We start from the raw sequence: 27,881 nt of genomic DNA on the forward strand, positions 1-27,881 counted from the left end.
AGGAAAGAGTGGGTCTCCAGGCAGGGTGGGTTGCAACCCAGGGCATCTCACCCTCTCTGGCCCCTACCCCACTCCTAGCACCTCCTCCTGCACTCACCCCCCGAGGAGCCCAGATCGCACCAGTTAGCCCACCAGGTGTCCAAGGGGCTGAGAAATGCAGGCCACCAGCCATACCGTGCCTCCAGTGGGAACTAACACCTACCTGCCTTTAATGGCATTGAAGAGCCGGATCCCGTCTGCAGGGCCACAGATCTGGACCAAGTCATCTCGGGACATCTTGAGCAGGTCAGCACCTGGGCAGGTAAATGGGGCCGGCTTGTTACATGGTGACTGAGACCTGAGGCTGTTACATGGCCGCCTCCCCAGGTACCTGCCAACTCGGGGCAGGGAAGAGCTAGCCTCCGCCTCAGGAGGCATGGGCATCCCACACAGAGAAATGGCAAAAGCTAAACAACATCAGATCATAGCCCAGGAGGTGTCAGAACTCGACAACGGGGTTCACAAACTCAGCAGAACTGACAGGCATTTGCTGGTTAGTCATCCTCTCTACCTGGGCCTGACTCTCCCTCCGGGCCTTTTATTAGCATCACTGTCCATGATGTATCTTATCAGCACGTGGCACTGATCATGTGTGTACCTGCCTGTAGGCAGAAACTCATGGCTCTCTGGAGGCTGCCGGGGAGCCTGGGCACCTAGACACCCATGCACCTAGCACCCAGATCAAGAGGTAGGACATTCCCACCAGCTCACGTGCCCCTCATGCCAGCTACTACCCCTCTCCCCACCTCTGGGAAACTGCTGTCCTGATTTCTTACACACAGAGGAGTTTCACTCAGTTTTCCATTCACATGGCACTTATGTGAATGGAATTGGAAACTGCGCCTTTCTAAGTCTGACTCTCCCTCCAAGTTTCATTTAAGGCTCATCTGTATTGCATGCAGTATAAATCATTCATGCCCACTTTTAGAGAGTACTCATGACATGAATAAACCACAATGCCTGTACCCTCTCTCTGCTGATGGGCATCGTGGGTGCTCCCAGTTTGGGGTGATCATAATGGGTGGACATGGTCCTTTCCTCAAAGACCGAACAGCCCCCAACAGCCCTGAGCTCACGTGGACTCTCCAAGGTACAAGGATGACATCAGCCTTCTGCTAAAACCTGGCCAACAGCCACGTGGCCCAGAGTTACAGCATCTACCCACTTTTCCTGCCGCAGTTAGGTACAGTTTGGGGTATACTTCTGCAGTCACACTGGCTCCCCTTTCATAGGAAATAAAAGCCACACCCTAACACTGTTGCACCAAGGTCCCTGGGCACCTCTCTCTCTGACCTCACCTCCTGTCTGACCCACTCAACCCCATCATCTGGGCCCTCGTCTCTGTGGCCACAACCTTACACTTGCTCTCTGCTTGGAAAGCTCATCACCCCCAACACACACACACCCACTTGACTCACACTCCTTCCAGGATTTCCTCAAAGATACCTCCTCAATGAGGTCTACACTACACCTTGCTTAAGGTGGAGGCGCCCTGCCTCCCTCCCAGTCTTCCAAGTTCCTCCTCCAAGCCTGCCCATCACAGAAGGGTCACAGTGCATTGAGATGGGCAGTTTACACCTCTGCGCCAACTCGGAGCTGCCCGAGGCTGGAGTCCCTGCCTGACTGCCCTCATCCCGTCCACCCCCAGCACAAAGGATGTGCTAAGAAGAACTGAGCTCAAAGATGACTGTTGGGGTACTGTTTCCCTTCTGCTACCACAGATGTCTTTGGTGGCCACTCCTCTAGTTCCAGCCAACACTGACTCCCTGTCACTCTGGACTGCCAGGGGGCAAGGTTCATGGCTCAGCTTCCCTGTCCCCCACTACCCCCAGCTCAGAGCTGCTGTCTGATGGGCTCATCAGCAAGGGCTTGAAAAGCCTTTACAGAAGGAAGAGCCAGCTTTCCCTTCTCACCTTGGCTGCACCACCACCACCTCCCACATTGCTTACCTAGAGACAGCGTGATGAGCAGCATTTGGGAGGAAGAGGCCAGGAGGCTTGCTGAGTACACTCTGGCCTTCTTGGCTAAGGGGCCTCTCCAGGAGGCACAGAGCCCACCCCGCAGGCAAGGAGCAGCTTGAAAAGGTTCCCAGATGGCCCTCCCTTAAAGCCACGAGCAGGTGGACACCCCAGGGGCAGGCCCGCCCATTGAGCCCTGGGCCCAGAGCCAGCACACGTGAGTGACCACATGCCTCTATGTCCCCAGGACAGACCACAGCCCCTGGGTGCCCAGGGTGCCCAGAGCACGTGCTGAGTGTTCTGAGATCCCTCCCGGTAGATTCTGTGAACCATTCAGAGATGCTCACCCGAGAAGCTGGCGAAGAGCCGGCAGAACTGGGAGAATCTGTTGCGGTGGAGCCACTGCTGGGCGTCCTGCATGGAGGCCGAGGGGAGCAGGTGCTGCAGGCAGAGAGGACAGGCCTTGAGGGGGCGCTCACTCACCCATGTGGGAACAGGTAGCCAGAGCCCCACCACAGCAGTCACTTACGTCACTGCCCACAGGCAGGGCCTCCACCGGGTGGGTTGGGGAGCTGTTGCTGCAAAGGAAGAGGAGAGGTGGTGAGCAGCCAGGATGCTTCTTGCTGGCCTGCCCTTCACGTCCCTCAGCTCTGGGGCTCGCCGGAAACAAAATGGGTCCTCGAGAAAAATACAAGCAGGAGCCCTGCTCCATCCCTGGAAATTCTTAACAAAGCCTCTGGTGTGGACAAGGGTTCTGATGAGCTACACACCCCCATCCCTCCTCTAAGGATCCGGGTTTGTTCTGGGCAGATTTCATGGTCCCCACCCCGAGCCCCAGTCAGTGGGAAGTGCAGGCTGACAGAGGAGACTGGGCCTCGAGCCTCAGAGGGACTTGGTGTGAAGATGGCAAAGGGCCAACCACACCCAGGAGAGGGCAGAGGAATCCCTGGGGAACCATTCTGCAGCAACAGCACCCACAGTTTGGCATCCATCGGGAGAAAATCTTTCTCATGGCTTTCCCCCAAAGGGAGACAGAAACCTGAACACCTGGGCTTTTAAGCCAAGAGAAAGACAGTCAGAGATGACCCTCCCAGATGGACGGTGGTAATACTACAATGTGAGTGGACCTGGTGTCACTGACCTGGCCACTTAAATTTGTTCAAACGATAAAATTTACATTATGTATGTAAGTGTGTATGTGTGTGTGCGCGTATACTAAGTTGCTTCGTTGCTTCAGTCATGTCCAACTCTGCGACCCTATGGACTGTAGCCCTGCAGGGGATCAAACCCACGTCTCTTACGTCTCCTGCACTGGCAGGCAGGTTCTTTACCACTAGCACCACCTGGAAGGCCCGCTGTAACAATAAGGAAAAAAGAAAAGACCTTTGCAGCAAGGATTCCTAGGGCAGTTATCAGTGACTATAGATGCAGGTCATCTGGGTCTGGGGGTACCAGGACTCTACATATATGCCCCTGACCGAGTGTGGAATTCATACTCCCCTGGAAGTAGGGAAACTGAGGCTGCAGGAAGTGAAGGAATCTGCCCCCAGAAAGGTGCAGAGTTAAGAATCTGCCTGCAGTGCAGGAGACCGGCTTCGATCCCTGGGTTGGGAAGATCCCCTGAAGTAGGGCATGGCAACCCACTTCAGTATTCCAGCCTGGAGAATCCCATGGACAGAGGAGCCTGGTGGGCTATAGCCCACGGGGTCACAAAAAGTCGGGCATGACTGAGCGACTAATACTTTGATTTTTTTTCACTGCCTGAATAAAATACAGCAGCCCTTCCTTGTGCCCCCTTCTCGGTAAGGACTGTCCTTACCTAGTAAATCAAGTTCTTGTCTGGCTTGCCCATCAGTAAAGTTCTCTGCCAAGGAGGGGCTCCAAACAACCCGCATGTTCTACACGCGCCTGTTAAACCCGTCTGTCATCCTCCCTGACCCCACCAATAGGAGGGCAGTGTCCTCACAGTGACACCACAGGATAGGAGGGACAGCTGCCTGCTGGCCCCTGCACATCTGTCACCTTGGAATCAGCACGGCCTGGGCCTTGGCAGAGCCGGTGACCAGAGGTGGGTCGCTTCTGTGCTGTGGGTCCGGATACCCAGAGGGGTGGGGAAGACCCTGAGCTGAGCCCCTCTGCCCAGTGACCATGCACAAGGGCTGCAGCAAGATCTAAGAAGCCCCTCCAGCCACTACGGGGTCCAGATGTCCACCTCCTAAGGCCAGCTGTCTAGGAGGTGGCCCAGGAGCTCGTGGGCTGGCCCACCTTAACTTGGGGAGGGAGTGCGTGCTGGGTGCTTAGTTACTCCACCAGTCGGCCTTTCTAGAAGTGTAATCAAGCACGAAAACCTGTACACATGATGCTAAAAATGGTCGTGAACACCAGTCAACTGCCCTGAAACCCAATTGATGCTGGGCTACAAGAGCAGTGAAGACACAGAGAGGAAGCTGGGGAATGAGTCCACACCTGTGGTCACTTTAGAGCCCACAAAGGAGAGAGGGTGCACATACCCTTCGCCGAGGCCGAAGCTGCTTGGTGAGCCATTGTAGCTTGGGGATGAGGCACTATTCACCTGGTAAACCACATCGGGCCATGGGGAGCACTGTGGGGAGACAGCACAGGGTGGCAGTGGTCCCCGAGGACCCAGACCTGCAGATGAGATGAGCCCAGCTTCCCTAGCCCTCCCACTCAGTGTAAAATCACAATCTTTCAACACCCAACCCACACTGACCTGGTACCCAGGGATGGGCGGGGTGCTCAGACCACACGGAAGAAATCAGATAGAGCCAAGAAGAGACCTCGTCATCAGTAGGTCATCCCCAGGGCAAGCAAAGCATGACACATGTCTGTCAGAGCTTCCGAGCAGCCAAAGCAAAGAGGGAAACCTCATCAGTGCAGGACAGGCCGAGTGCCCACAGGCAGGTCTTCCCCACGCAGACAAATGGGTGTAGATGCAAGAAACAGGGAGCACTGGGCCACTTCCAAAAGAAAATCATCGACGAAGCTCCGTATTACTAATAGCATCTCCTGATGGGCCTCAGATGACAGGGACAGGCACCTCCACACTGGCTTGTAGCAGCCTGTCCCCAGCACAATTCCATGGGTGTTTATAACATCTGAGGCATCCTGCTCAACCCAGGAGTCGAGGGAGACACAGCAACACAAATGACGTGACCCCTGAATGCCTGGAACTTCTTGTGTTGAACCCTAAATGAACATGTAGGAGTCCCCCGAAGCAAGCCTAGACATGTGGGTGCTGCCTGGGGGTTGGGGGACCAAGCATTCACCACTTCCTTTTTCTGCGATGGCCCTGCTCTGGACGCGGTCAGATGGAAGCATTCCTGAGACTTACGATCACCCACCTGACCACAGGGTGGGTCAATATTTAACTCTGTTCTGAGTGAGGGCTGGAATGTGTTGGTGCCAAATCCTGGAGCCCTTGGGGGTAGGAAAACTGATGAGCTGACAAGAGGGGAGCCGGTAGTTCCTAAAGTTACAGATTGGGTAGGGATTTCAATACCTGGTTGGGGAGAGGGGCTGGGACATAGCCTGGAGCACCTAAGGGACCTGTCCTCCAGCAGGGAAGTCAGGGGAGAGGCAGGCACCAGAGGCTGAGGCCTAGGTTGGAAGGAGAGGTGGCCACAGGCAGGACTGGGGAGCAGGGAGGGTCCTCAGGGCATGTCACCAGCATATACCAAGCCCGGGAAGAGCTAAGTGTCCAAGTGCTGCCCCACACCATGTATTTCTGGCTCTGACCAGCTTCCAGGGGCAGGGCTCCTCCTGTGCCCGGGCTCTCAGCCACCGTCAGCCTCTATCCAATGAAAGGCCAGTGTGCATCTGTCTGCAAAATTAGTGTCCCTGCTCTCCTTTTGCAAATACTCCTCTGCAGATGGCTTGTGTGTGTCTCTCTCTCACACCCACACACATATCCTCACATACATGCACAGCTCCTCAGACAGGACCTAGTCACTGGTCTCTGAGCCACCCTGTGTTTGGACCTCACCCTTCACACAGACTTAACCCCACCATGGTCAGCACTGGACCTCAGGCATCCATGGAGGGCCTCCCGAGTAAGTCAGAATATTCACACAACACCTATTAGCTGGCCTGATCACAGGACACAGTGGGGAAGAGTTATTAAAATAAAAAACAGAGCCCAGTAAATGCGGCAGCAGCAGCAGGAAGGGCCCATGACAAGAGGAAAAGGAGCCTTCGATAGGGAGCGTCTCAGACGGACCCTGGATGGAAGGACAGCAGGCTGGTGTCAGCACCTGGGTTATGAGGAAAGCACCCCAATATCCATCCCAACAGCCAGAGAATGTTACCCCCTTGAACCCAGCAACCCCCTCTCTGAGAATAGAAGCTGCAGACATTCTTTCCTCGTGGAGAACTTCACATGAGCAAGGTGTTCACAGCGCCCTGTGTGAAACAGCAGGAGCCTGAGAACACTCCAGCGTCCGCCAGCAGCTGTCCACACAGAGAAGGCTATAGAGCTGGATGAAGCACTGGAAAGCTCTTTATGAACAGATAAGAAATGCCAGGAAATAGAGACAGTCAACCTTAGAACAGTGACTGTGTGTGTGTGTGTGTGTGTGTGTACTGTTGGGGGAAAAAAGCAAGCATGGGGCAAACTTGTTTGAATTGGTTTCCTTCGCAGAGAATGTGGGGCCCGATACAGAAGGACCCAGGGTCACCTACCGCCCTGGGGAAGAGAAACCGAGGCTGGATAGTGCTGGGAGAGATATTTTCTGATGGAGATTCTTATATCTTTTGAATTTGGACCACATGAATATATTACCTATTAAAAAAAAAAAACACCTAATTTTGAAATGTGCCTGGTGAAATGCGCCAACAGCAGCCGAGAGTTAGAAGGTATTTGCAAAACGTGTCCCTGGACACCAGGCCTCAGATGCCAGCAGTTCCAGACACGGGAACACACCAGGACTGAACAGCACTCTCAGAAGCACTCACCCCAAATGGGCACTTTTCCAAGGATCCGGCTGACAGCCCCCCTGCCCACCCGCAGGAGGAGGCCCCCGGCTCACCTCTGAGAGGATGGTAGTCTCGTAGGATGGCTGGTACTTCTCCTTCTCTTGGGCTGTTCTTTTCTCCATCTTTTCCCGGTCGGTCTTCTGCTTCCGGTCGGCTCCCTTTGGCTGTAAGTGCAGAGCACAGGGGTCCAATGAGCTCAAAGCTGGCAGAGGCAGCTGTCTGGGGGAGATCCAGAGCTGAGGGGCGGCCCCTAAGGCTGGCACACTCCCCCCTCACCCCAAGCAGGGTCTCGCAGACAGGAAAGACTGTCTCTCACCTCCCAGGCATCCGACACATGGTCCTCCTGCCTGGAACCCTTGCCCATCCCAAGGGAGCTCAGAGCCCCTCCTGGTCCTTCAGAGACTCTTACGGGGTCTGCTCAGCTTCTCTGGCAGGCATGCTTGGGGCAGAGCTTTACCAGTGGCCACTTGCTAATGGAAAGGACCTCTCAGGAGCCTTCCCTGGGTTCCCCATGGAGAGAGACAGGAAGCGGACAAACTAGTAACTGTTAGCCAGGGCTCCATCTACACTCGCGGTCCACCTCTAAGGCCTCCTTGGCCCTAACGTTTAGGACTCCAGGCACATTCCCAGCTTACAATCTGCCTGCAGGGTAACATCCATCCTGACATGGCCTGTCTTGGGCGCCCAGAGCACCTGAGGAATTCACAGGTATCCAGGCCTCACAGGTACTACTATCAGCCTCATTTACAGATTAAGGAGACAGAAGGTCCAGTGACCCATTGAGACCAGAGAGGAACCACCATGGAACCCAGCCACCATGCTGGCTCCAGCAGGCACAGCTGATGGGGACCATTTGGACCACTAAGACTATCCCCTCCCGAGTTCACAGTCTGGTGGGTGGGGTCAGATATCAAGACTCCAAAGGGCCCTGAACTGAGTGTTTTACTCTGTACAGGGCAGACCACACGAGGTGGGCAGTTAGGGAAGAAAATCCACCCTTCCGCTCCATGGTGCCTTTGGGATCATCCTGGTGGGCACTTTCCTCAGGCTGCAGCTGCTGACTCCCAACTCAGGGGGCATTAGGAAATAGCCTTTGGGAGGACACCCAGGCTGGAGGGAGGAAGCTTTGCTGGGGGTCCTATGGGGACATGAACGACAGATCTGGTGTCCAGTGGGAGATCCAGGCGTGCAGCAGCTGGACCCCCATCATCTGGTTTCCCTGCTCCACCTCCATCCTGTCCCAGAAAGGAGGCCCTTCCTCCTGGCCCAGAAGTATTACTGGCAGAACAAGGCTGAGCCTGCCTGTGGGGGACACCACTCAGCCCCAGGGAGACCCCTGCAAGGAGTTGGCAGGAAAGGGAGAGTCCTAAGACATCCCCACAGAGCCCCAGGGCAGCACCAAGAAGCCAGGGGCTTCCTAGTAACCAGGGTGACCTGAGATAGGAGAGTTACGGACAGATTGGCAGGGCTCTGCCTGGCCCTGGTGCACACCTATCTCGACTGCTCCTGTGGGTGGGTGGCCAGGCCACCTCAGGCATTCTGAGGAGCTCATTTCAGGTGACAGGGCTTCCCTGGCGGCTCAGATGGTAAAGAATCTGCCTGAAATCCAGGAGACCCAGGTAGGATCCCTGGGTCAGGAAGATTCCCTGGAGAAAGGAATGGCTTCCCACTCCAGCATTCTTGCTTGGAGAATTCCATGGACAGAGGAGCCTGGTGGGCTATGGTCCATGGGGTCGCAAACAGTCAGACACAGACGACGGAGCGACTAACACTTTTGTTTTCACTTTCATTTTGGGTGACAGATGCTCCTTCCCTCTTGCAGGAGATGCCAAAGCAGCTTCCAGCTCAATTCCCCCAATAAGGCCTGGTGTGGTGTTGAGGAGCCAGGTAGAGGCCTCATTTCTGAGTGTCCGCCTTGAGGTGTAAGAGGGGGAGCTGTCAGGGGCCATGGGGAGAACTGAGCATCCCTGGCACAGACTGCTCCTCCCTCCTACTGCCTGGCCCAGGGCCTGATCCCAGGGCATCACACTGGATGCACCCCCACCTGAGGGCAGAAGATGGCTGGTGGGATGTGGTCTGCACACAACCAAGAGAGGATGGGACTGCAGGACAGGCAGAGACCACCACTGTGCAGCCTCAGAGCTGTCCAGGGGGAGCTGGAATCAAGAACCCAAGACCAGAGGCACTGGTAAACAGGATCTGCAGACTAATGCTCTCCAAAGATGGCCCCGTCCTAATTCCCAGAGCCTGGGAGAATGTTACCTTAGGGCACAAGAGGGCAAGGTTGCAAATGGAATCAGGATTGCCAAGAGTGAGAGACTAAAATAGGAAGGTGAGCCTGGATCATCCCAGTGGGCCCAGTGTAATCATGGAGGCTTAAAGTGTGTGTTGCGGGGAGCATGGAGGGATTGGGGTAGTGCTGGCTTTGAGGATGGAGGAGGGGCCACGGGCCAAGGAAAGCAGATGCCTCTAGAAGCTGGAGATGCCAAGGAAAGAGATTCTCCCCTAGGGCCTCCAGAAAGGAATTTAATCTTCCTGACGCCTGACCCTAGCCCAGTGAAACCCATTTCAGACTTCAGCATTAGAAGATAATGTAGTATTAAGCCACTCAACTTTGGTGATTTTTTTTTTTTTTTTAATCAGGAGGGAGATATAAACATGGGGGAGAAATGTAACTTCCTTCAGAGGCCAGATTCAAGTCTTCATCATGCTGAAATAGGTTTCTGGAGGTGCCACCACTCTGGCAGCAGAGACAAACTCACCTCCACCAACACATACAGCCTGGCCAAGGCCTCAGAACCCTTTGCCCATAGCCCTCAGACGGCCAGACACTATCAGTGGGGATGAAGCTGGCTGCCCAGCTGTGTGGTCACCTAAGTGCAGACACAGCAGCTTCAGGGCCTTCCTGTCCAGTTGGGAAACAGGCCAGATGAGCACTCTGCCACCAGGCTGATGGTTCTACCTGTGGGCGCTTATTTCCACATCTATCCCTAGCTCAGAAACAGCAACACTGACCCAGCTTCTTCTGGGACAGGCCCTCGTTTTTACAGCCTCTCCCTCTGGAATCTCCAGCTCCAGCAGCTGGAACTCTGTCAATAAGTCCCCAGGTCCTGATTGCGAAAGACCAGAAGGAGAGGGAAAGGCACCGGGCTGGTCCTCAGGCACCTGCTGGGATTCCCCAGGAAAGCGGGCAAGTCCCATCTGCTGGCAGCGGTCCTGCTCAGGGCTGGTGCACCCACCAGAGTGACGTGGACTCTGCTGTCACCCCCTCCCCCCAGGGCCACCTTGAGCTGCACCACTGGCAGTCATTTTTAGGAAATAATCTGTCCAGAGAGATGGGATGAGAAACAATGACAGGCAACTGCAGAGGGTGAGGCAAGAAAGGAAAAGGGAGGCGGTACCAGGAGGCCATAGCAGAGGGACAAGGGTCTTGGGGCCCTAAAGAACAGCATCCACTGGAATTAACACATACACAGTAACATGTGTAAAACAGATAACCAACAAGGACCCACTGTACAGCACAGGGCACTATATGAAATATTCTGTAATAAGCTGTAATGGAAAAGAATTGATACATATAACTGAATCACTGCGCTATACACCTGAAACTAACACAACTTTGTAAATTAACTATACTGCTATAAAAACATTTTAAAAAATAACACCCATGGTCAGGACCTTCAAAGGGGGTCTCCTGACTTGTTTTTTAAGGAGACTCTAATGGGCAATCACAGACTCTGTGGCCAAAGTGCTTGGGAGGAAAACAGAAATCTCTAACTGTGCCAGTCCCATCACTCTGGTCAAGCAGAGCTGAGCTCGGCTGCCTGTGAGGGTGAAAGAGCCCAGGCAGGAGCCCCTAGCCCCTGGCCACTGCCCTCATTGCTGAGCTCTGGGGTGTTGGCCTCCAGTCCTGGGCTGGGGTGGCGGTGGGCGGGGCGCTGGTGGCCATCCTACCTTGAACACCTTGATCTGGCAGCTGGCTGAGTGCAAGTGCTCCGAGTACTCTCCATTTTCGCTCTGCTTGAAGGTGTCGATCTGCACCCGGAAGGGCACACCCTTCTCACCCCCGTGCTTCCTCGGGGTGAACTCAGTGCTGATGCAGTGCACCTGCGGGGGATGCGGTACGCAGTTAGCCAGAGGTGGGCGAGGGTGGGGTCTGAACCCCCAGGAGCTCCTCTCCCAGGAGATTTGTCCATCCCACACAGTCAGACCCATCTCCACCTCCCTGCTGTCCCCCAGTGCTGGCCACTGCATCAGGCCACTGGCCACCCCCCACAGCCTCTCACTTCCATCCTTTGACCTTGGAGGCCCTGCCTGACCAGCTAAGTCCTTGCCATTACTCCAGGCCCACTGACCCCATAACTCTCTCTCACTCCTCCCCCTGAGACCTCTGCCTGGACAAATCCCAGAGACCACAGAGCAGGGACCACAGCTTAGTCCTTAGGAGCCTAGTCCCTTAGTCCCCAGGTTACTCAGGCCAGGCCAGAAGCTAGAAACATTTCTTGACTTCTGATAAGTGCCTGCTACATAGAAAGCACTTGATGTGTACTGATTGCTATAATAACATAATCACATTGTCATAATATTGAGTTGGTGAAAAAGTTAGTTGCAGTTTTTTCCAAAAGGTGGTATGAAAAATCCGAACAAACTTTCTGGCCAACTCAATACAAATACATATTGTTGTAATAATAAACAATAACATTATAATAATTCTTTTGAAATGCAATTTGAGTATTATAACTATGCAAGGCAAAAAGGTCACTTACTCTCACTGAGTGATTACTATGAACCAGGCCTGTGGTCATGGCTCTGTTTTCATTCTCTAATTTATAAGACAGGGAGAAAAACCAAGAAGCTCAAAAAGGGACCCACAGCAAGTGAGAGAGCCAGGGGAAGCCCAGAAGCACAGGGCCCTGGCCATGCCCTCGGGCACCTGGATCCGCTGTAGTGTTTAACATAAGGTCAGGTCCATAGCAGAAGCTCTTATGGGCTTCCCTGTTGGCTCAGATGGTAAAGAATCTGCCTGCAATGCAGAAGACCCGGGTTCGATCCCTGAGTTGCAAAGATCCCCGGGAGAAGGAAATGGCCAACCCACTCCAGTATTCTTGCCTGGAGAATCCTATGGACAGAGGAGCCTGGCAGGATATACAGTACATGGGGTTGCAAAGAGTTGGACACAATTGAGCAACTAAGACTTTCACTTTCATACCAGGAGTTTCAGAATTAAACATTTAATAGAAACAATTATGAAAAAAAATTTGTACTTCAAATTATTTATGCTAGGACCCAGTTACTGTGTAAAAAGCTTACATATTGATAAGCAACACCCACACAGGAAATCACCCACACATCCCAAATCTTCCTCCTAGCCCCAGTGACCAACCAGTCTCATGGCTATGGGCTCCGCTCACCCTCCCTCTCAGCCTCCTTGCCTGTAGCCAAGGGCAAAAGCCCATCAAGGCCCCACCCATGGATGGTTTTGAGAAACAACATGATGGACCCCAAAGTTCTGACCTCCCCACAAAGGGCAACCTCCTTTCTGCTCACCTGAATGAACGCAGACGCTCTCTTTGAAGGATCCCACAAAAACTCAACTGCATTCAGCTGGGTCGGGCTGGCCCTGGGGTCCAAGATACCAACAGACAGTGGAATATCTGTGCACACACACACACACACAAAAGTGCAATCGTCAGCCACTCCCAATATTTCGGGAAGGACTCCTATTACAGGTCCAAACTCCTTACACAATTTGAAACGCCAAGAGTTCTGAAAGCTAGGTTCTGCGTAGTTCATTTGGCAGAATCCTGACTTGAATCTCCATGAAGCTATTCCGAGCCCTCGCCCCATTGTGTGCCATCACTCTATATGGCTACAAGAACATGGCCTGTTCGTGGTGTGACCCGACTGCAGGTCTACACACCCTACTATTATTCCAACTTCTGAATTCCAAAACCCATCTCGCCCCAAGTTTTGTGAATAAAAAGCCTGTGGACCACTGCCTGAGCCCTCAGTTCCATTTCGGTTGCCCCTTCTCTGATGCCCACCCTGCCCTCCATCAAGTCAGGATCCTTCTGTGAAGGTTTCCCTGCTTCTTACTTCCTGACAACAGGTCCTTATTTCTAAATGCCCCTCCCCATGTACCCCAAAAGGGATACTCCCCGAGGGCAGGGCTCATGATGTGGTCACCTCCACCAGCTCCCATGGGGTTTCACACAAGGCAGAAGTGTGGTAAGAGGCCCTGGACACTGCTGGGTCCTGATGGTGCCCAGGAAGAACCCCCATTCAGCCCAGAAACCCACCAATGTCCAGGATCCGGTCCCCAGGCCGGCTCCACCGCCAGCCCTCCAGCTGCTGGTGCTCCGTGTACTGCAGACGCCGGTCATGAAACACCACGCGGATGATGCTCTGGGGGCCGGGGCCGGGGTCGGGGGGGGGGGGGGGGGGAGAACAGCTGAGTGTGGGGCCCAGAGGGACCTGTAAGGAACCCACCCTGGCCTTCCCCCAATCAGACAAACCTCTCTTCCTCCAAGGCCCTCTGCCTGGGGCCTCTCCCCCTAGCTCCTCATGTCACCCCTCCCTCCTTGGAACCCAAACAATAGGAACAACAGCACAAACAGCGGGGGATGCCCTGCTCTCAAGGGGCTGCTACACAGGGGTCATTCACAAACCTTCTGTGCAAGTGAGCAAATTGAGGCTCAGAAAACATTGGGAAGAGGCAAAGCCAGGCTGCAACCCGAGTCTGTGTGACCTGGCCATCAGCTCCCAGCACTGCCGGCCTGACCAAGGCCCCTCAGACCCCACACTCCAGGGACCTTGAGCCCACCTCTGTCCCTGGAGCTTTCCCCAAACCTCCCAGGCACTCCTGATTCCCAGTGCAAGCCCAGGTGTTAGGCCCCCAATCAAGCACCCCCAGGTGCCCAGGCAAGGTGCGGACCGGAGCCTTACCTTCACATATTTTGTGTTCAGATCCTGAAAATCTCCCAGTTTCCTGTTCTCCAGCAGTCGAATTTCATAAGACTGACCTGGAGGGAGGTTAATGGTACATTTTCCACTTCTGTTTTCAATTTTGGGGCTTCGGCAAGCTAGAGGCCTTCTCAATGCCCACCCAGGCCTCATGGCTCTGCGACCAAAGCAGAGAAGAAAAGCCAGGGACAAGAAAAGTTCATATCACACTATGGACAGGACACCCCATTTGTCCATCTGACCTGGTAGGGACCCAGGGCCCCCCAGGTAATGCACATGACCCCTGGAGAGAGACAGCACCTCTACAATGTTCAAAGACAGAATCCAAAACAATACAGTTAACATTACATTTACAGAGCACAACTTTGTATTTCTTTATAAAGAACATCCCCCATATACTCAGATGAAGAAAACAGATACTTAAATCTACATTCAATAACTGAACAGATGGACCCTTTCTGAGAGCAAGTTTAAAGGAATGAATAAAAACCTGTTAAACATTGTCTCTAACTGCAGAATGAAGAGCATTTTCTCAAGCTAAAAGAATTTCATGTATTTGAAAGGTGTGGGGATTCTGTTCAGGGACATGTAACCAGCAAGAGCCAGTTAAAGAATACAGATAGGGAAAAGATCCATCCATAAGAACAAACTTAAAACCCCAAACTTTAAAATATCTACAAGTTACCTGAAGAAAACTACACACATTTTACTGGAAGATAAAACATACCTTGAAAAAATACAACACAAAACATTCCTAGACAGAAAGACCACCTATCAAACGATGTCAACTTTTTCCAAATCAAGTTCAGCGACAACTCTAAAACACCTCGCCACAAATTGCAGGTTAACAATGGATGTGTTGCAAATAAGAGAGAACAGATGATTTCATCATTGGTCTTGGTATATCCAATCAAACTGTTAAAAAAAATTTTTTTTTAATAATGATAGGCTCTCAAGAAGTTACAAAAATAGTACACAAAGGTCCTGAGTATCATCCCCTAGCTTCCCTCAGGGGTGGCATCTGAATTCACTATGGTACATTATCAAAACTGACCATGGCACAGTGCAATTAACTAAACCCCAGACCTCACTCAGGTTTCCCTGGGTTTTGCAGATTTAATCCAAGTTACCACTAGATTAAAAAGTTAATTTCCTAAAGTTTTGTGTTAACATGAATGATTGTTTATCAGACACTCAATGGGGAAGGACTGAACCTAAATCAATGAAAGAAAAGGAAATCTAATGTAGAGAAAGACACAGACATAGATATATATGCATCTAGGAGCGGCACAAACCCAGTGGTTAACAGTCTTACTATATCTAAAAAAGCAATGATTAGACAAATATTAAGACTCCCTGGAGTGGGTTGAATTGTAGCCCCCAAAAGATATGTCCATACCCTAATCTCCAGAATCTGAGAATATTATCTTTGCTTTGGAAAAAGTTTTTGCAGATGCAATTAAGTTAAGGATATTGAGGTGAGAGAGATGATCCTGGTTTGTCCTGGAGGTCCCTACATCCAATGACAAGTGCCCTTGTAAGAGGACACACAGAGAAAAGAAGGAGAAGGGACCCATGGGAGCAGAGACTGGACTGATGAGGCCACAAGCCAAGGAGTGCCTGGAGCCACCTGAAGCCAAAAGACGCGAAGAACAAATTCTCTCCTAAAGCCCCCATGGCTGTGGCGGATTCCCGACTTCTGGCCTCCAGAACTGGGATAGAATAAACTTCTGCTTTGTTTTAAGCCAACATGTTTGTAGTTCTTTTGTTAAAGCAACCCCATGAAACTACTATAGTCCTCCTCTCAATGAAAAACATAATGGACAGAATGGACTCTGAAATCAATCATTCATTCCAAGCATTTGCTGAGCATTAACAACCATGTGCGAAATGCCAGGTGAATCTTGGGAGATGAGCAGAGGGACCCAGTGGTGTGGTCATGGACATAGTGCTGGCTGGGCTCAGAGATGCCCACTCAGCAAAGCTCCCTTCTCCCTTCAGGAGGGCAGGACTTGTCCAGCTGGCTTGCACCAGCCCTGGCTCCCTCTCCATTCAGGCTAAGACCATGAAAACCACTCAGGTGGCCCTGCTGGGCACATCCCAGCAGAAGGAAAAGGCACAGACTCCAAACTCCTGCCCTGCCCTCATGCTGGTTCTGAAGGGTCTTGCTGATGTGAACCGACACTAGTACCTTTCTGAAAAAGCCAGATTTTTCACATAACATTTCCGGGCTCCTGAGCCAACACTCCCTTGACAGCTACATGAAATGGAGCCTCCCACGCCCTAACTGGTTTTTCCAGTGTCCTCTACCTTCCCCGAGGAAGAATGCAGCCAGCTCTGGCATGAAGCCCAAGGCCCAAATGGTCATTACTGTGGGTTTACAGGCACCCTAGGGCCCCATTAACACTGACCCCAGGCTCTGCAGGGCAAGCTCAGCTCAGGCCTGGCAGGAGGTATCTCCCGTGCCACACAGAGTAGTTCCCAGGCCCGAGCATCACAGGCAGCCATTTGGGGATCAGAGCTACTAAGTGGGACTTCAGGTCCGGGGTCCCAGCCAATATGCTTCCCCACGGAGTCCCCCAGCCACTCTACAACCCCCTGCTCAGGCTTCAGACAGAAACCTGGCTCCCTCTCCATTCAGGCTGCCTCAACGCCAATACGCCTCCCAGCCCCCTCCGACCCTGCAACAACACCAACAATCGGGCTGATGAGTAAGGTCAGGGTGGCAGAATTGACCTGGGGCTGAAATGACCTGGGGGATGAGGGCATCTCTCTGCTTGGCCAGCCTCATTTCTAGGCACCCGTGGGAGCCACAGAAAGTGGGCTCTGTCAAGGCCCAGGGTTGCGTGTGTTCTGCTCAACACTGTACTGTTAGATGCAGAGGAGGGACTCAGGGGTCTCTGCAAGGCTCCTCTGTGCTCAAACTGTAGGGTTTGCAAGACACACGCCTGCCCTCAAAGGGATGGCAATCCTCTGGGATACATCAAAACAGCACCGGCATAAGGCAAACCCTAGAGACTGTCATACTAAGTGAAACAGATCAAACAGAGAAAGACAAATACCATATGATATCACTTATATGTGGAATCTAAAATACAGCACAAATGAACTTATTTACAAAACAGAAGCAGACTCACAGATTTAGAAGATGAACTTACAGTCACCAAAGGGGAAAACTGGAAAGGCATAACTTAGGAGTTTGGGATTAACATATATACTTTATTATGTATAAAATAAACAACTAGGACCTACTACAGCACAAGGAACTCTACTCAGTATTCTATAACAACATATGGGAAAGAATCTGAAAAGAAGAATAGATCCATGTATATATAAATGAATCACTCTGCTACATACCTGAAATTAAAATGACATTGTAAGTAAACTACGGTGGTGGTGGTGGCGTAGTTGCTCAGTCATGTCTGACTCTTGGGACCCCATGGACTGTAGCCCGCCAGGCTTCTCTGTCCGTGGGATTTCCCAGGCAAGAGTACTGGAGTGGGTTGCCATTTTACTCCACTATATAATAAAAATTCAATTAAAATTAAAAAGAAAGAAAAATAACTAAAAAGAGAATGCCTCTAAGAAACGACGGAGATCCAAAGCGGGTGATCCTCACCCAGAATGGGGAGGTGGGGAGGAAGGGTTTGAACAAGGAGAGAACATTGCCATGGACTTTAAAGAGCAGGCAAGATTTCTACAGTTGAGGGGAAGAATGATCAAGAAAGTCACCCCCAAGAAAAACAGTGGCCAGGAGGTGGGTGGGGAAAAACATGCCTTCAGGAAACACCTAACAGCTTCCATTTACTGGGCGCTGACTCAGCGTGAAAGTCTGCCCAGAGATTAACTCACCTGAACCAACAGCGCAGTTTAGATTATGAGTACCGCCTGGCAGAAGGAAGCAGAGGCTCAGAGAGGTTACCCGACTTGAACAAACTCACACGGCTAGTCAGTGGCGGATGGAGCCAGGGGCAGAAACTTGAGCCCATCCAACCTGGTGGGTGTTGTCTGAAGGACAGAGGACTCTCTCTCACCTTCACCTTTCTGAAGGCATCTGGCTTCATTCTGTGCGCTGGTTAAAGTCTACCACAGCACAGCATCTGGTGGCATATAAAGCACCTCAGCAACCCCATCCCCAGGACATATGGTACTCTGTTCTCCTTCCTTCTCCCCTTTAGGACTAGAAATAAAGGTAATTCCTAGGAGGGCCAACTCGACTTTTTCCATGACCCTAGATAAAACATTTCCTTGTCTGTAAAATCCTCTGCTTGCTACATGGTATGATAGTAAAGCATGTTCTAATTTCAGAATTGTGAAATGTGGAAAAAGAAAAAAAAAAGTTGGTCTTAGAATCAAGGGATGGGTGTGATATGTGCGTGCACTCAGTCATGTCCAACCCTTTGTGACCTCATAGACTGTAGCCTGCCAGGCTCCTGTGTTCATGGGATTTCCCAGGCAAGAATACTGGAGTGGGTTGCCATGCCCTCCTTCAGGCGATATTCCCAACCCAGGGATCAAACCTGCGTCTCTTGCATCTCTTGCATTGGCAGGCGGGTTCTTTACCACTAGCATCACCTGGGAAGCCCTAGAATCAAGGGGATAGAATAATAAATAAACCACCATCACTTAACTGTCATCCAGCGATGAGTTGGGACATTGCTAAGCCCTTCTGAGCATTATTTCATTTAGCCCTCTCAACCATATTCGGAGAAGGCAATGGCAACCCACTCCAGTACTCTTGCCTGGAAAATCCCATGGACGGAGGAGCCTGGTAGGCTGCTGTCCACAAGGTCGCAAAGAGTTGGACACAACTGAGCGACTTCACTTTCACTTTTCACTTTCATGCATTGGAGAAGGAAACGGCAACCCACTCCAGTGTTCTTGCCTGGAGAATCCCAAGGACAGGGGAGGCTGGTGGGCTGCCATCTATGGGGTCGCGAAGAGTCGGACACAACTGAAGCAACTTAGCAGCAGCAGCAGCAGCAACCATCTTATGAGGAAAACCCAATATGGCTCCCACTGTAGAGATGAGGAAATAAAGTCAGAGATTAAGTATCTTGTTGAAGATCAAACCCAGGTCTGTTGGACTCTGAAGACTGGTCACTTAGCCAAACTACTCCGCACAGTGTCTAGTGGCTTCCAATGCCCCCTTCTGGTTCTGATACTCAGGAAGCTCCTGAATTTCTTGATATTCATTTCATTTCATGACCCTGTTCCATCTATCAAAACCTTCCCCTTTCTTTCAAGGCTCAAATTCCTAAGGCCCATGACCTCAGTTCTCTGAACCAAGATGGGTCTTAGAAGTCTGGTGGCTATGTGACCATTCTGTGGTATATCACTTGCTCATGATAAACTGGGTGTGCTATTCTAGTCTATTAGAATAGACTATTTAGTCTCCCTGAAACACACATTACTAACCCATTTAAAATACTCTGTAGAGCACAGGGAACTACACTCAAAATCCTGTGATAGACCATAATAGAAAAGAATATGAAAAAGGATGTGTGTATATAACTGGATCAGTATGCTGTACAGCAGAAATTGACAGAATTGTAAATCAACTATACTTCAATAAAATAAAAATTTTAATAATAATACAACAAAATACTCTGAACATATTATAAGGTTACAGTAGCTAAAACCAGGACATTTTTGGAATGATGACAAATAGAACAATGGGGGAAAAAAAAAATAAAGAGCCCGGAAACAGATTTTTAGATACATGGAAATTTGATCTATAACATGATTTGAAAAAGACAGACTTGGGGACTTCCCTGGTGGTCCAGTGGTTAAGAATCTGCCTCTCAATGCAGGGGATGTAGATTTGATCCTTGGTCAGGAAACTAAAATGCCACATGCCATGGAGCAGCTAAGCCCACGAGCCTCAATTATTGAGCTCACAAGCTCCAGAGCCCATGAGTTACAAACAAAAGACCCCATATGACGCAACTGAGACACAAAGCAGCCAAATAAATAAATATTTTTTAAAAAATAAAAATTAAAAAGATAGACTTTTCAAGACTGTGGGATAAGTTGAGGTTATCCATACAGGAAAAATATATCCATACCTCATACCACACATAATAAGTTAATTCTCAGTGATTAGAAACTATAAGAAAAAAAGCAAAACTTTCTAAAACATTTCTTAAAAAAATATGAGACTACTTTTGGATCGTGGGATAGGAAAGAGTTTCTTTAAACTAGAAACAAATACATAAAGAAAAAATTATGCCCTTTACATCATGTAGGAAAAACTCTCTCTGTTAACATTTATAAAGCGACACTTTTGAAAATGCCAGAGGTGCTGTTAGTATTTACACAGTCTCTATCAATGGGAAAGGACCTGGCAGACTGGGCCATATATGGTCATCCCATGAAAACATAAAAAGGTCAACAAACACACAGAAAGATGTGCCGGATGGTGTAAGTAAACAGGGCCATGTAAAGTAAAATAAGATATCATCTAACATCTGTGCAGAGAGGCAAAAAATTTCAGTTGAGCATGTGGAGAATGGACTTTGGGGCACTGCTGATTGATGTGTTATACAGATACAACCACTGGGACAGGAGTTCGGGGGGAAGAAAGAAAGTCAGGCTAAAGACACAGAGGCCTTCTGTCAAGCACATCAATTCGAGAAACGTCCTAAGCAAGTCCTTGATGAGCACCGGGAGACTTAGACAAAGACCGTTCACTGTGGCGTTGCTGCTGCAGTGAGAAACTGTCACCAACTATATCCAGTCACAGGAGAAAGACAATCTATTATAGAACTTAAAAACGGAATAACACACAGAACTTAAAATAAGTCCTCTGGAGACACGCACCAACATGGAGAAATCTCAGAAACACTCAACAAAGGGCACAGGGATGTCTAGAAAACCACTTTATATAAAGTTTGGAGCCAGCAAAAATGGCACTGGTCATTTTTAATGGCCAAGTGTGCAAGGGGTAAAAATTTTAGAGTGCACAGTGAAAGTGAACGTGTTAGTCCCTCAGTTGTGTCCAGCTCTTTGAGACCTCATTGACTGTAGCCTTCCAGACTCCTCTGTCCACGGGATTCTTCAGGCAAGAATACTGGAGTGGGTAGCCACGCCCTCCTCCAGGGGATCTTCCTGACCTGTGCACAGAGGTATAACCAACTTCACAATCATGATTATGCTTTTGGGAGGAAAAGCAACAGAATTAGAAAGAAGGAAAAATCAGAAACAAATTTGGCTGAAAACACCACGTTGGGTACATGAGTATTTGTTCTCTCATCTCTAGAGCATTCAGTCGATCTGAATTAGTTGACCCTAGAACATTGCAGGGGTCAGGGGCTCAGCGTGGCTGAAAACAGTCTCACAGACTGCCCTCCAGATCTGCGGTTCCTCCGCGTCTCTGGGCTCCACCAACTTCAGATTGTGTATTTGCTATTGAAAAGAATTTAATATTGTGTATCACTGGACCTGTGCAGTTCAAACCCATGTTGTTCAAGTATTTCTCTCTCACACAAAAGAATTCAGTGGAGGAAGAACGGTTGGAGCTGGCATTGCCTTCTGCACTGCATTCTGCATTGCATTATGGTTGTGTGTTTCCAACTCCCCAGTCCTGCTATAGAGGGTGGTTCTCTTGGGCCCCATTGCTGAGCCATCACTGTACACCCCCCCCACACCACCCCATCTGTGCCAGGGACATGCTGGGGGCAAGGGCTGCACTGCTTTACTCAGTCACACTCCATCCCACAATTTTGCCACTGAAATTAAAAATCACCTGCAGTGTATCAGCCTATTGTTTTTAATTTATTGAACTATAATTGATTTACAAAGTTGTGTTAATTTCTGCTATATAGCAAAATGATTCAGTGATATATACATATATTCTTTTTCATATTCTTTTCCATTAAGGTTTATCATAGGATAATGAATATAGTTCCCTAGGCTATACAATAGGACCTTCTTGTTTATCGATTCTATATACAATAGTTTGCATCTACTAATCCCAACTCCCAGTCCATCCCTCCCCTACCTCCCTACCCCTGGGCAACCACAAATCTGTTTTCTGTGTCTGTGAGTCTGTTTTATAGATAAAATCATGTCATATTTCAGATTCCACACATAAGTGGTAACATATGATATTTGTCTTTCTTGGTCTTATTTCACTTAGTATGATAATCTCTAGGTCCGTCCATGTTGCTGTAAATGTGAGCCCGTTTTATTTAATCAACTCACTTCAACTTAATTTTTTTAAGTGTGTACCACGCCTGCATATAGAAAATCATAATCATATACTGCAATTAAACAGTCATTGTAAAACATTACACAGCTATGCAGCTACCAGTGTTTTTCTGCAGTCCCTTACGATTATCTTGGGGATCTGGCTGGCACCCAGGTTTGGAGCCCAGACTCCCCTCTGGGCCCATCACTTTGGCTCCATGTGTAAGCCTCAGTTTCCACACCTCCAAAATGTGGACAATATTGCAGTTAGCACAGCTGGTTGATGCAGATGCATAGGAGGTCCCTGGCTCAAAATCTCCCCTGCAATGAGGTCATTATAGCACGTCTTGGCTTTTCGAAGCTTTGCCAAAGCCTTTGAGGCAATTTCCTCCAATGACTCTGCCCCACCCTCCACTATGGAGCAGATCAAGGCCTTTTAAAGGAAAGCAGGGAAGAGCCCCAGGGCCAGGATTCAGCCTCTGCAGATGGCAGCCAGCCCTGACCAGAGGAACTAAGCTGACAGCGTGGCAGGGCCGGAGGAGCAACGGCCACAGGCTCCATCCCCGCCGGTAGGGGCCAATGGAGCTCGGTGACCTCCTCCCAATTCAGGGTTCCGGTTTCAGCCTTCGGGGGTGGGGGGCGGCCCTCAGCTGGACTGAGGCTCCTAGGGAGCTTGGTCACCACCTGGAAGAATGGCCTAGACTTTGTCTAAAAGCCTTGACACCACTCACAAGGGGATGAAAGCCTCCCTCTCACCCAACCTCCATGTCTCTCCCCTTCCTGCCTCCACCCCATGCAGGGAGGAGCAGAAATGGGGAAAGAGGGCAAGGAGCACAGTGGGGAAGAAGAGGAAACCCTGCCAAGGAAGTTTATATAAAACACAAAGGCAAAGCCCTCTAAGTGGTGCCCAGCCCAGGCAAGGGCCCAGCAAACCGAACTTCCTCCCTCCTCCCACGTATAACCCCCAGTAACCAACATCTCCCAGCTCAGGCATCAGCAAACTTTATCCAGGAAGGGCTGGGCAGTGACAGTTTTCAACCATGTGGCCATAAGATCCGTCACATCTCCCGCATTCAGCCACAGTAACAAGGAAACAGCCACAGATAGCACAGGGATGAATGGGCATGGTTGGATTCCAATTAAACATTCCATGGACAGTGAAAGTGAAATTTTCACATAATTTTCACTCCTCTTGCTGAGCTCTTCCTTCTTTGCAACTTCTTACAGTGCTTTGCAACTTTGTTCCTCAGGCTACCAGCTGGCAAGAAGCTTCAAACCAGCTACCAGTTTGCCTGAACTAGATATGCACACGTGCACACCACACACACACCCCCTAGCCCCTTGGACAGTACTGACGTGTTTTAGGTTTTTAACTAACAGTGGCAGAATCTGACACTGAATTCCCTAAAGCAAATAACAGAGCTGGAACTAGTCAGCCAAGCCAAGAACATGCAAAGATGTTCAACCTCTGTAGTGGTCAAAGACAGGCCGAATGAAAATAATGCAATGCCAATTTCATTTATCAGATTGGCCAACATTTAACAGATTGCTAACATCCCTCAAGGACAAAATGTGAGGAAATGAGCTTTCACATGCCAGGAGTGGGAGATGGGATGTCCCAGCCTTTGGACAATATCCATCAAAGCTACAAACACACACAGCCTAGGATCCAACCACATCTCCTGCATTCTAGTCTACAGAACTGCTGGTACACATGAAATTAAAAATATTTTTCTGAGGCTATTCAATGCAGCAATACTAGTACAGCTAAAAACAAAATGAACTGAATGGTCAAAAATAAAAAAGAACAGAGGCTTCCCTGGTGGTCCAGTGGTTAAGAATCTGCCTGCCAATGCAGGGGACATGGGTTCAATCCCTGGTCTGGGAAGATCCCACATGCCTTGCGGCAACAAAGCCTGCTCACCTCAACTAGAGAGCCTCTGAGCTGCAACTAAGACCCAATAGAGCCAAAAAAAATTTTTTTAAATAAAATAAAAGATTACATATGTAAAGGACCTACTGTAGAGCACAAGGAACTATATTCAATATTTTGAAATAATCTATAAGGGAAGAGAAGCTGCAGAAGAATATATATATATATATATATATATACACATACACACAAGAATGTATATATAAATGTATAACTGAATCACTGCTGTACACCTGAAACTAACATGATATTGTAAATCAACTATACTTCAATAAAAAAGATTACATATGTATAAAGTAAGTTACAAGGATATATTATACAACACAGCCAATTTTTTGTAATAACAATAAATGAAATATAGCCTTTAAAAACTGAATCACTATACTGTACACCTGTAACTTCTGTAATATTACACATAGACTATATTTTTTAAAAAAAGATAGTGGAAACCAAAAAACTTATTTAAAAAATTAAACAGATCCAAATCCGTGATAGCAAAAAAAAAAAAAAAGTCATCACACACACACATACATATGAATGGGAAAAAACAAGTCACTGAATAATATGTACACAGTAATTATATTTATAAAGTGTTATATGTATATCTCTATACTTGTGAGCCAAAGATATGGAACTAATAATGCAGAGAAAGACCCTTCCCTCTTACATTATGTATATTTACAACATTAATTTTTTTAAAAAATTAAGATCATTACATGTAAATTTGAAAAACATACAGCACAAGAAACGGAGGAGCATTGTCTCATACTATCCCAAGCCTATCCCAAGCCCGTAATAGGTGACCAGGGTGACAATGGTCAGCAGTTTTTTTCTTCCAGCATCAGGTTGGTACCCAAAAGTTAATCAGACAGGTGGGCATCTGGGAAAAACAGTCTTTCTCCAATAAACAGACTACCAGACACACACAGATGAGGGCAGACCCTCAGGTCTCTCTGGGCGGCCACCCGGAGAACCTGCCGCACAAGATGACTGTGCCCATTTTGTGGGTCAGGTCACCCAGGCCCAGGGAGCTGCTGATGCGCGCAAGGTAGTGGCAGCCTGTGGCCTGGCCCAGGACAAGCAGGGAGAGGGGAGCAGGTCAGGGCAGACACACTGGGGTAGGGTCAGACCCTCCCATGTTCTGGGCAGGGTCAAACCCCTCAAACCCCTCTGCTTCTTACTCTACATCTGCAAAATGTTCTTTGCAAACTGTTGTGGGGATGAAATGAGATCATGCACCTGCAGCCTGGTAGGTAATAAGGACTCAGTAAATGCCCACTGGGAGAAAGCAATGGCACCCCACTCCAGTACTCTTGCCTGGAAAATCCCATGGATGGAGGAGCCTGGAAGGCTGCAGTCCATGGGGTCGCTGAGGGTTGGACACGACTGAGCGACTTCACTTTCACTTTTTACTTTCATGCATTGGAGAAGGAAATGGCAACTCACTCCAGTGTTCTTGCCTGGAGAATCCCAGGGACGGGGCATCCTGGTGGGCTGCCGTCTATGGGGTCGCACAGAGTTGGACACGACTGAAGTGACTCAGCAGCAGCAGCAGCAAATGCCCATCGTGACTAGCACCTCCAACCAACAGCGTACTGAGCCCCACCCATCCCCAGCCACTGTCCTGGGGATTGCATGCCCTCCTCACCACTACAGCCCTGAGCAGCCTGTCCGCCCAAGGCCATTCAAGGTCACCCAGTCCGAGGCTACCCAACTGGAACAGGGCCCCAAGCTACCTGACTTTCTTCTGGGCTGTCTAGGGGAGGGAGAGTCACTGCTGCCATCAGGGTGCTGCCTAGGGCAGACACACCCCTGCCTGCCCACCCACTCACCCATCCCGGGGCCATACCCACTGGGCACTACCGCAGTGCAGCTCTGCCCAGCCAGTGGAACCCAGCACAGGGCCTCCAGCCCGGATCATCGTGTTCCCAAGAACAGGAGGCAATTGCCTGGGCTGGCAAGATTTATAGGTTGTTTACTTTCCAGCAGTTACTGCTCTGGGTAATTAATGCCACATAAAACATAATGGAGGCCCTCGATAGCTCTCAGAGAATGGAGGGCCAGACGCCAGCAGTCCTGAAATAATAGCAGATGGAGGAAGCACAAGGCCACAAAGTCTCTAGCAAGTATCTTGTCACTGGCATATGTGTGGCCTTGGGCAAGTGTGTGACACCGAGTGCTCACACATAAGGCACACTTTACTACTGCAAGGCTTTACTACTATCACAGACCGGAGTCCTGATCTTGATGGCTCACCACCTGGGTGACCTTGAACCTTAACCTCCTCACAGCTACTTATGAATGCCAGGGACTAGGCTCTGTGTCTGGCATACAGTGCATCCCCAATAAATACCTGGAAGACAGTAAATATGTGTCTGTTTATACAAAAGCAGAAGAGTAAACCACAGCCTAGAGACCCCTTTGAGAGGGGATTGCTTCCGGGGCAGGGGTCAGGGAAATCACAAGATGCTCGGCTTGTCTTAAGCATCTGGCAGTGCCAAAGTGAGGACATGCTCAAAAAAAGGATGGAGGCATGTCACAGCATCGTGGGGGCCAATTGGAAGGAGCCCCCAGTAGTCAGAACTGGAACGATTTCAGAAACAAAACTGGTAACAATAGTATTGAATTTCAACAAAGAAAATAAATATCCACTTATATACTGATACAATGGTTGTGGGTGGTTTAGTCGCTAAGTCGTGTTCAACTCTTTTGACCCCATGGACAGTCTAGAAACCCCATGGACAGTAGTAGCCTGCCAGGCTCCTCTGTCCATAGGATTCTCCAGGTAAGAATACTGGAGACTGATACAATAAATAAGTGAATAAATAAATTAGTAGTAGATAAGAGAAAGCTCTTACAATAGTGTTTCAATTACTATATGTAGAAAGAAATATCTTTTCCACTCCAAAATATTTATTAGTTACAAAGAGGGACATTGTAACTTCACAGTGGAGAAGCCTAGCAGACACTCAATCATCAAGGTTAATACCATCAGCAGTAAGACATTGTCAGTGTCATGATTCCCCAGTATGGTGCCCTGGCAAGGGCATCATGTCGCTTCAACCCCAAAATGCAATAATCTCAATATCATCATTTAAAAACATCAGATAGGGACTTCCCAGGTGGTCCAGTGGTTAAGACTTCACCTTTCAATGCAAGGGGTGCAGGTTCGATCCCTGGTTGGGGAGCTATGCTCCCACATGCCTCAAGGCAAAAAAACCAAAACATAAAACAGAAGCAATACTATAACAAACTCAATAAAGACTTTAAAAATGGTCCACATCAAAAAAAAACACAAAAAACAGAAAGTGGTCACAGATCAGAGGAGACCAAGGAAATATTTCAACAATATGCCATGTGGGATCCCAGACTGGAATCCAGACAGAAGCAGGACAGTAATGGAGGAACTAGTAAAATTCAATAAAGATGTGGTAGAGGTAACAGAATCAAGCCTATGTAATTGCCTGCTTTCAATCACCATACCATGGTTACATAAGATGTTCACATTATGAGAAATGGGTAAAAGGTAAGCAGGAACTGGCAGCAGTACTAGTTCTGACATTCTATGTCTAAATTAGCCTCTCCTCCCCGCCCAGCCCCACCCAGAACTGGGGTTAATAGACCTGACTGCAACCGGCAATCATGCACGTTGTTGACTGATTCCAAATCAGGGGCCTCTAGATCCCTAGATAGGTGATTAACATCTTTCAAAATCGCTCAGTTTGCTCTCAGTACTAGGAATGGTATGGCTTTTTCCTGTTTCATTTTACACTTGGTTGTTGCTGATTCATAGGAAATTCACTACT

General features: G+C 49.4%; 1 protein-coding gene across 4 annotated transcripts in view; it reads right to left on the reverse strand.

Annotated features, from left to right (window-relative positions):
• Window positions 1-27,881, reverse strand: part of TFCP2L1 (transcription factor CP2 like 1) — a 68,628-nt gene that overhangs the window by 15,957 nt on the left and 24,790 nt on the right. For all 4 annotated transcript variants that reach the window (XM_061440032.1, XM_061440030.1, XM_061440024.1 and 1 more), the window contains 9 exons: window positions 13,935-14,011; window positions 13,289-13,394; window positions 12,537-12,643; window positions 10,944-11,096; window positions 7,043-7,153; window positions 4,508-4,599; window positions 2,527-2,575; window positions 2,345-2,438; window positions 203-293 (listed from right to left, as the gene is read on the reverse strand). In XM_061440032.1, coding sequence (XP_061296016.1) covers window positions 203-293; window positions 2,345-2,438; window positions 2,527-2,575; window positions 4,508-4,599; window positions 7,043-7,153; window positions 10,944-11,096; window positions 12,537-12,643; window positions 13,289-13,394; window positions 13,935-14,011 — 880 coding nt within the window. The remainder of the gene's footprint in view (window positions 1-202; window positions 294-2,344; window positions 2,439-2,526; window positions 2,576-4,507; window positions 4,600-7,042; window positions 7,154-10,943; window positions 11,097-12,536; window positions 12,644-13,288; window positions 13,395-13,934; window positions 14,012-27,881) is intronic.

This window comes from Bos javanicus, chromosome 2 (genome assembly GCF_032452875.1).
Source record: "Bos javanicus breed banteng chromosome 2, ARS-OSU_banteng_1.0, whole genome shotgun sequence".
NCBI lineage: Eukaryota > Metazoa > Chordata > Mammalia > Artiodactyla > Bovidae > Bos > Bos javanicus.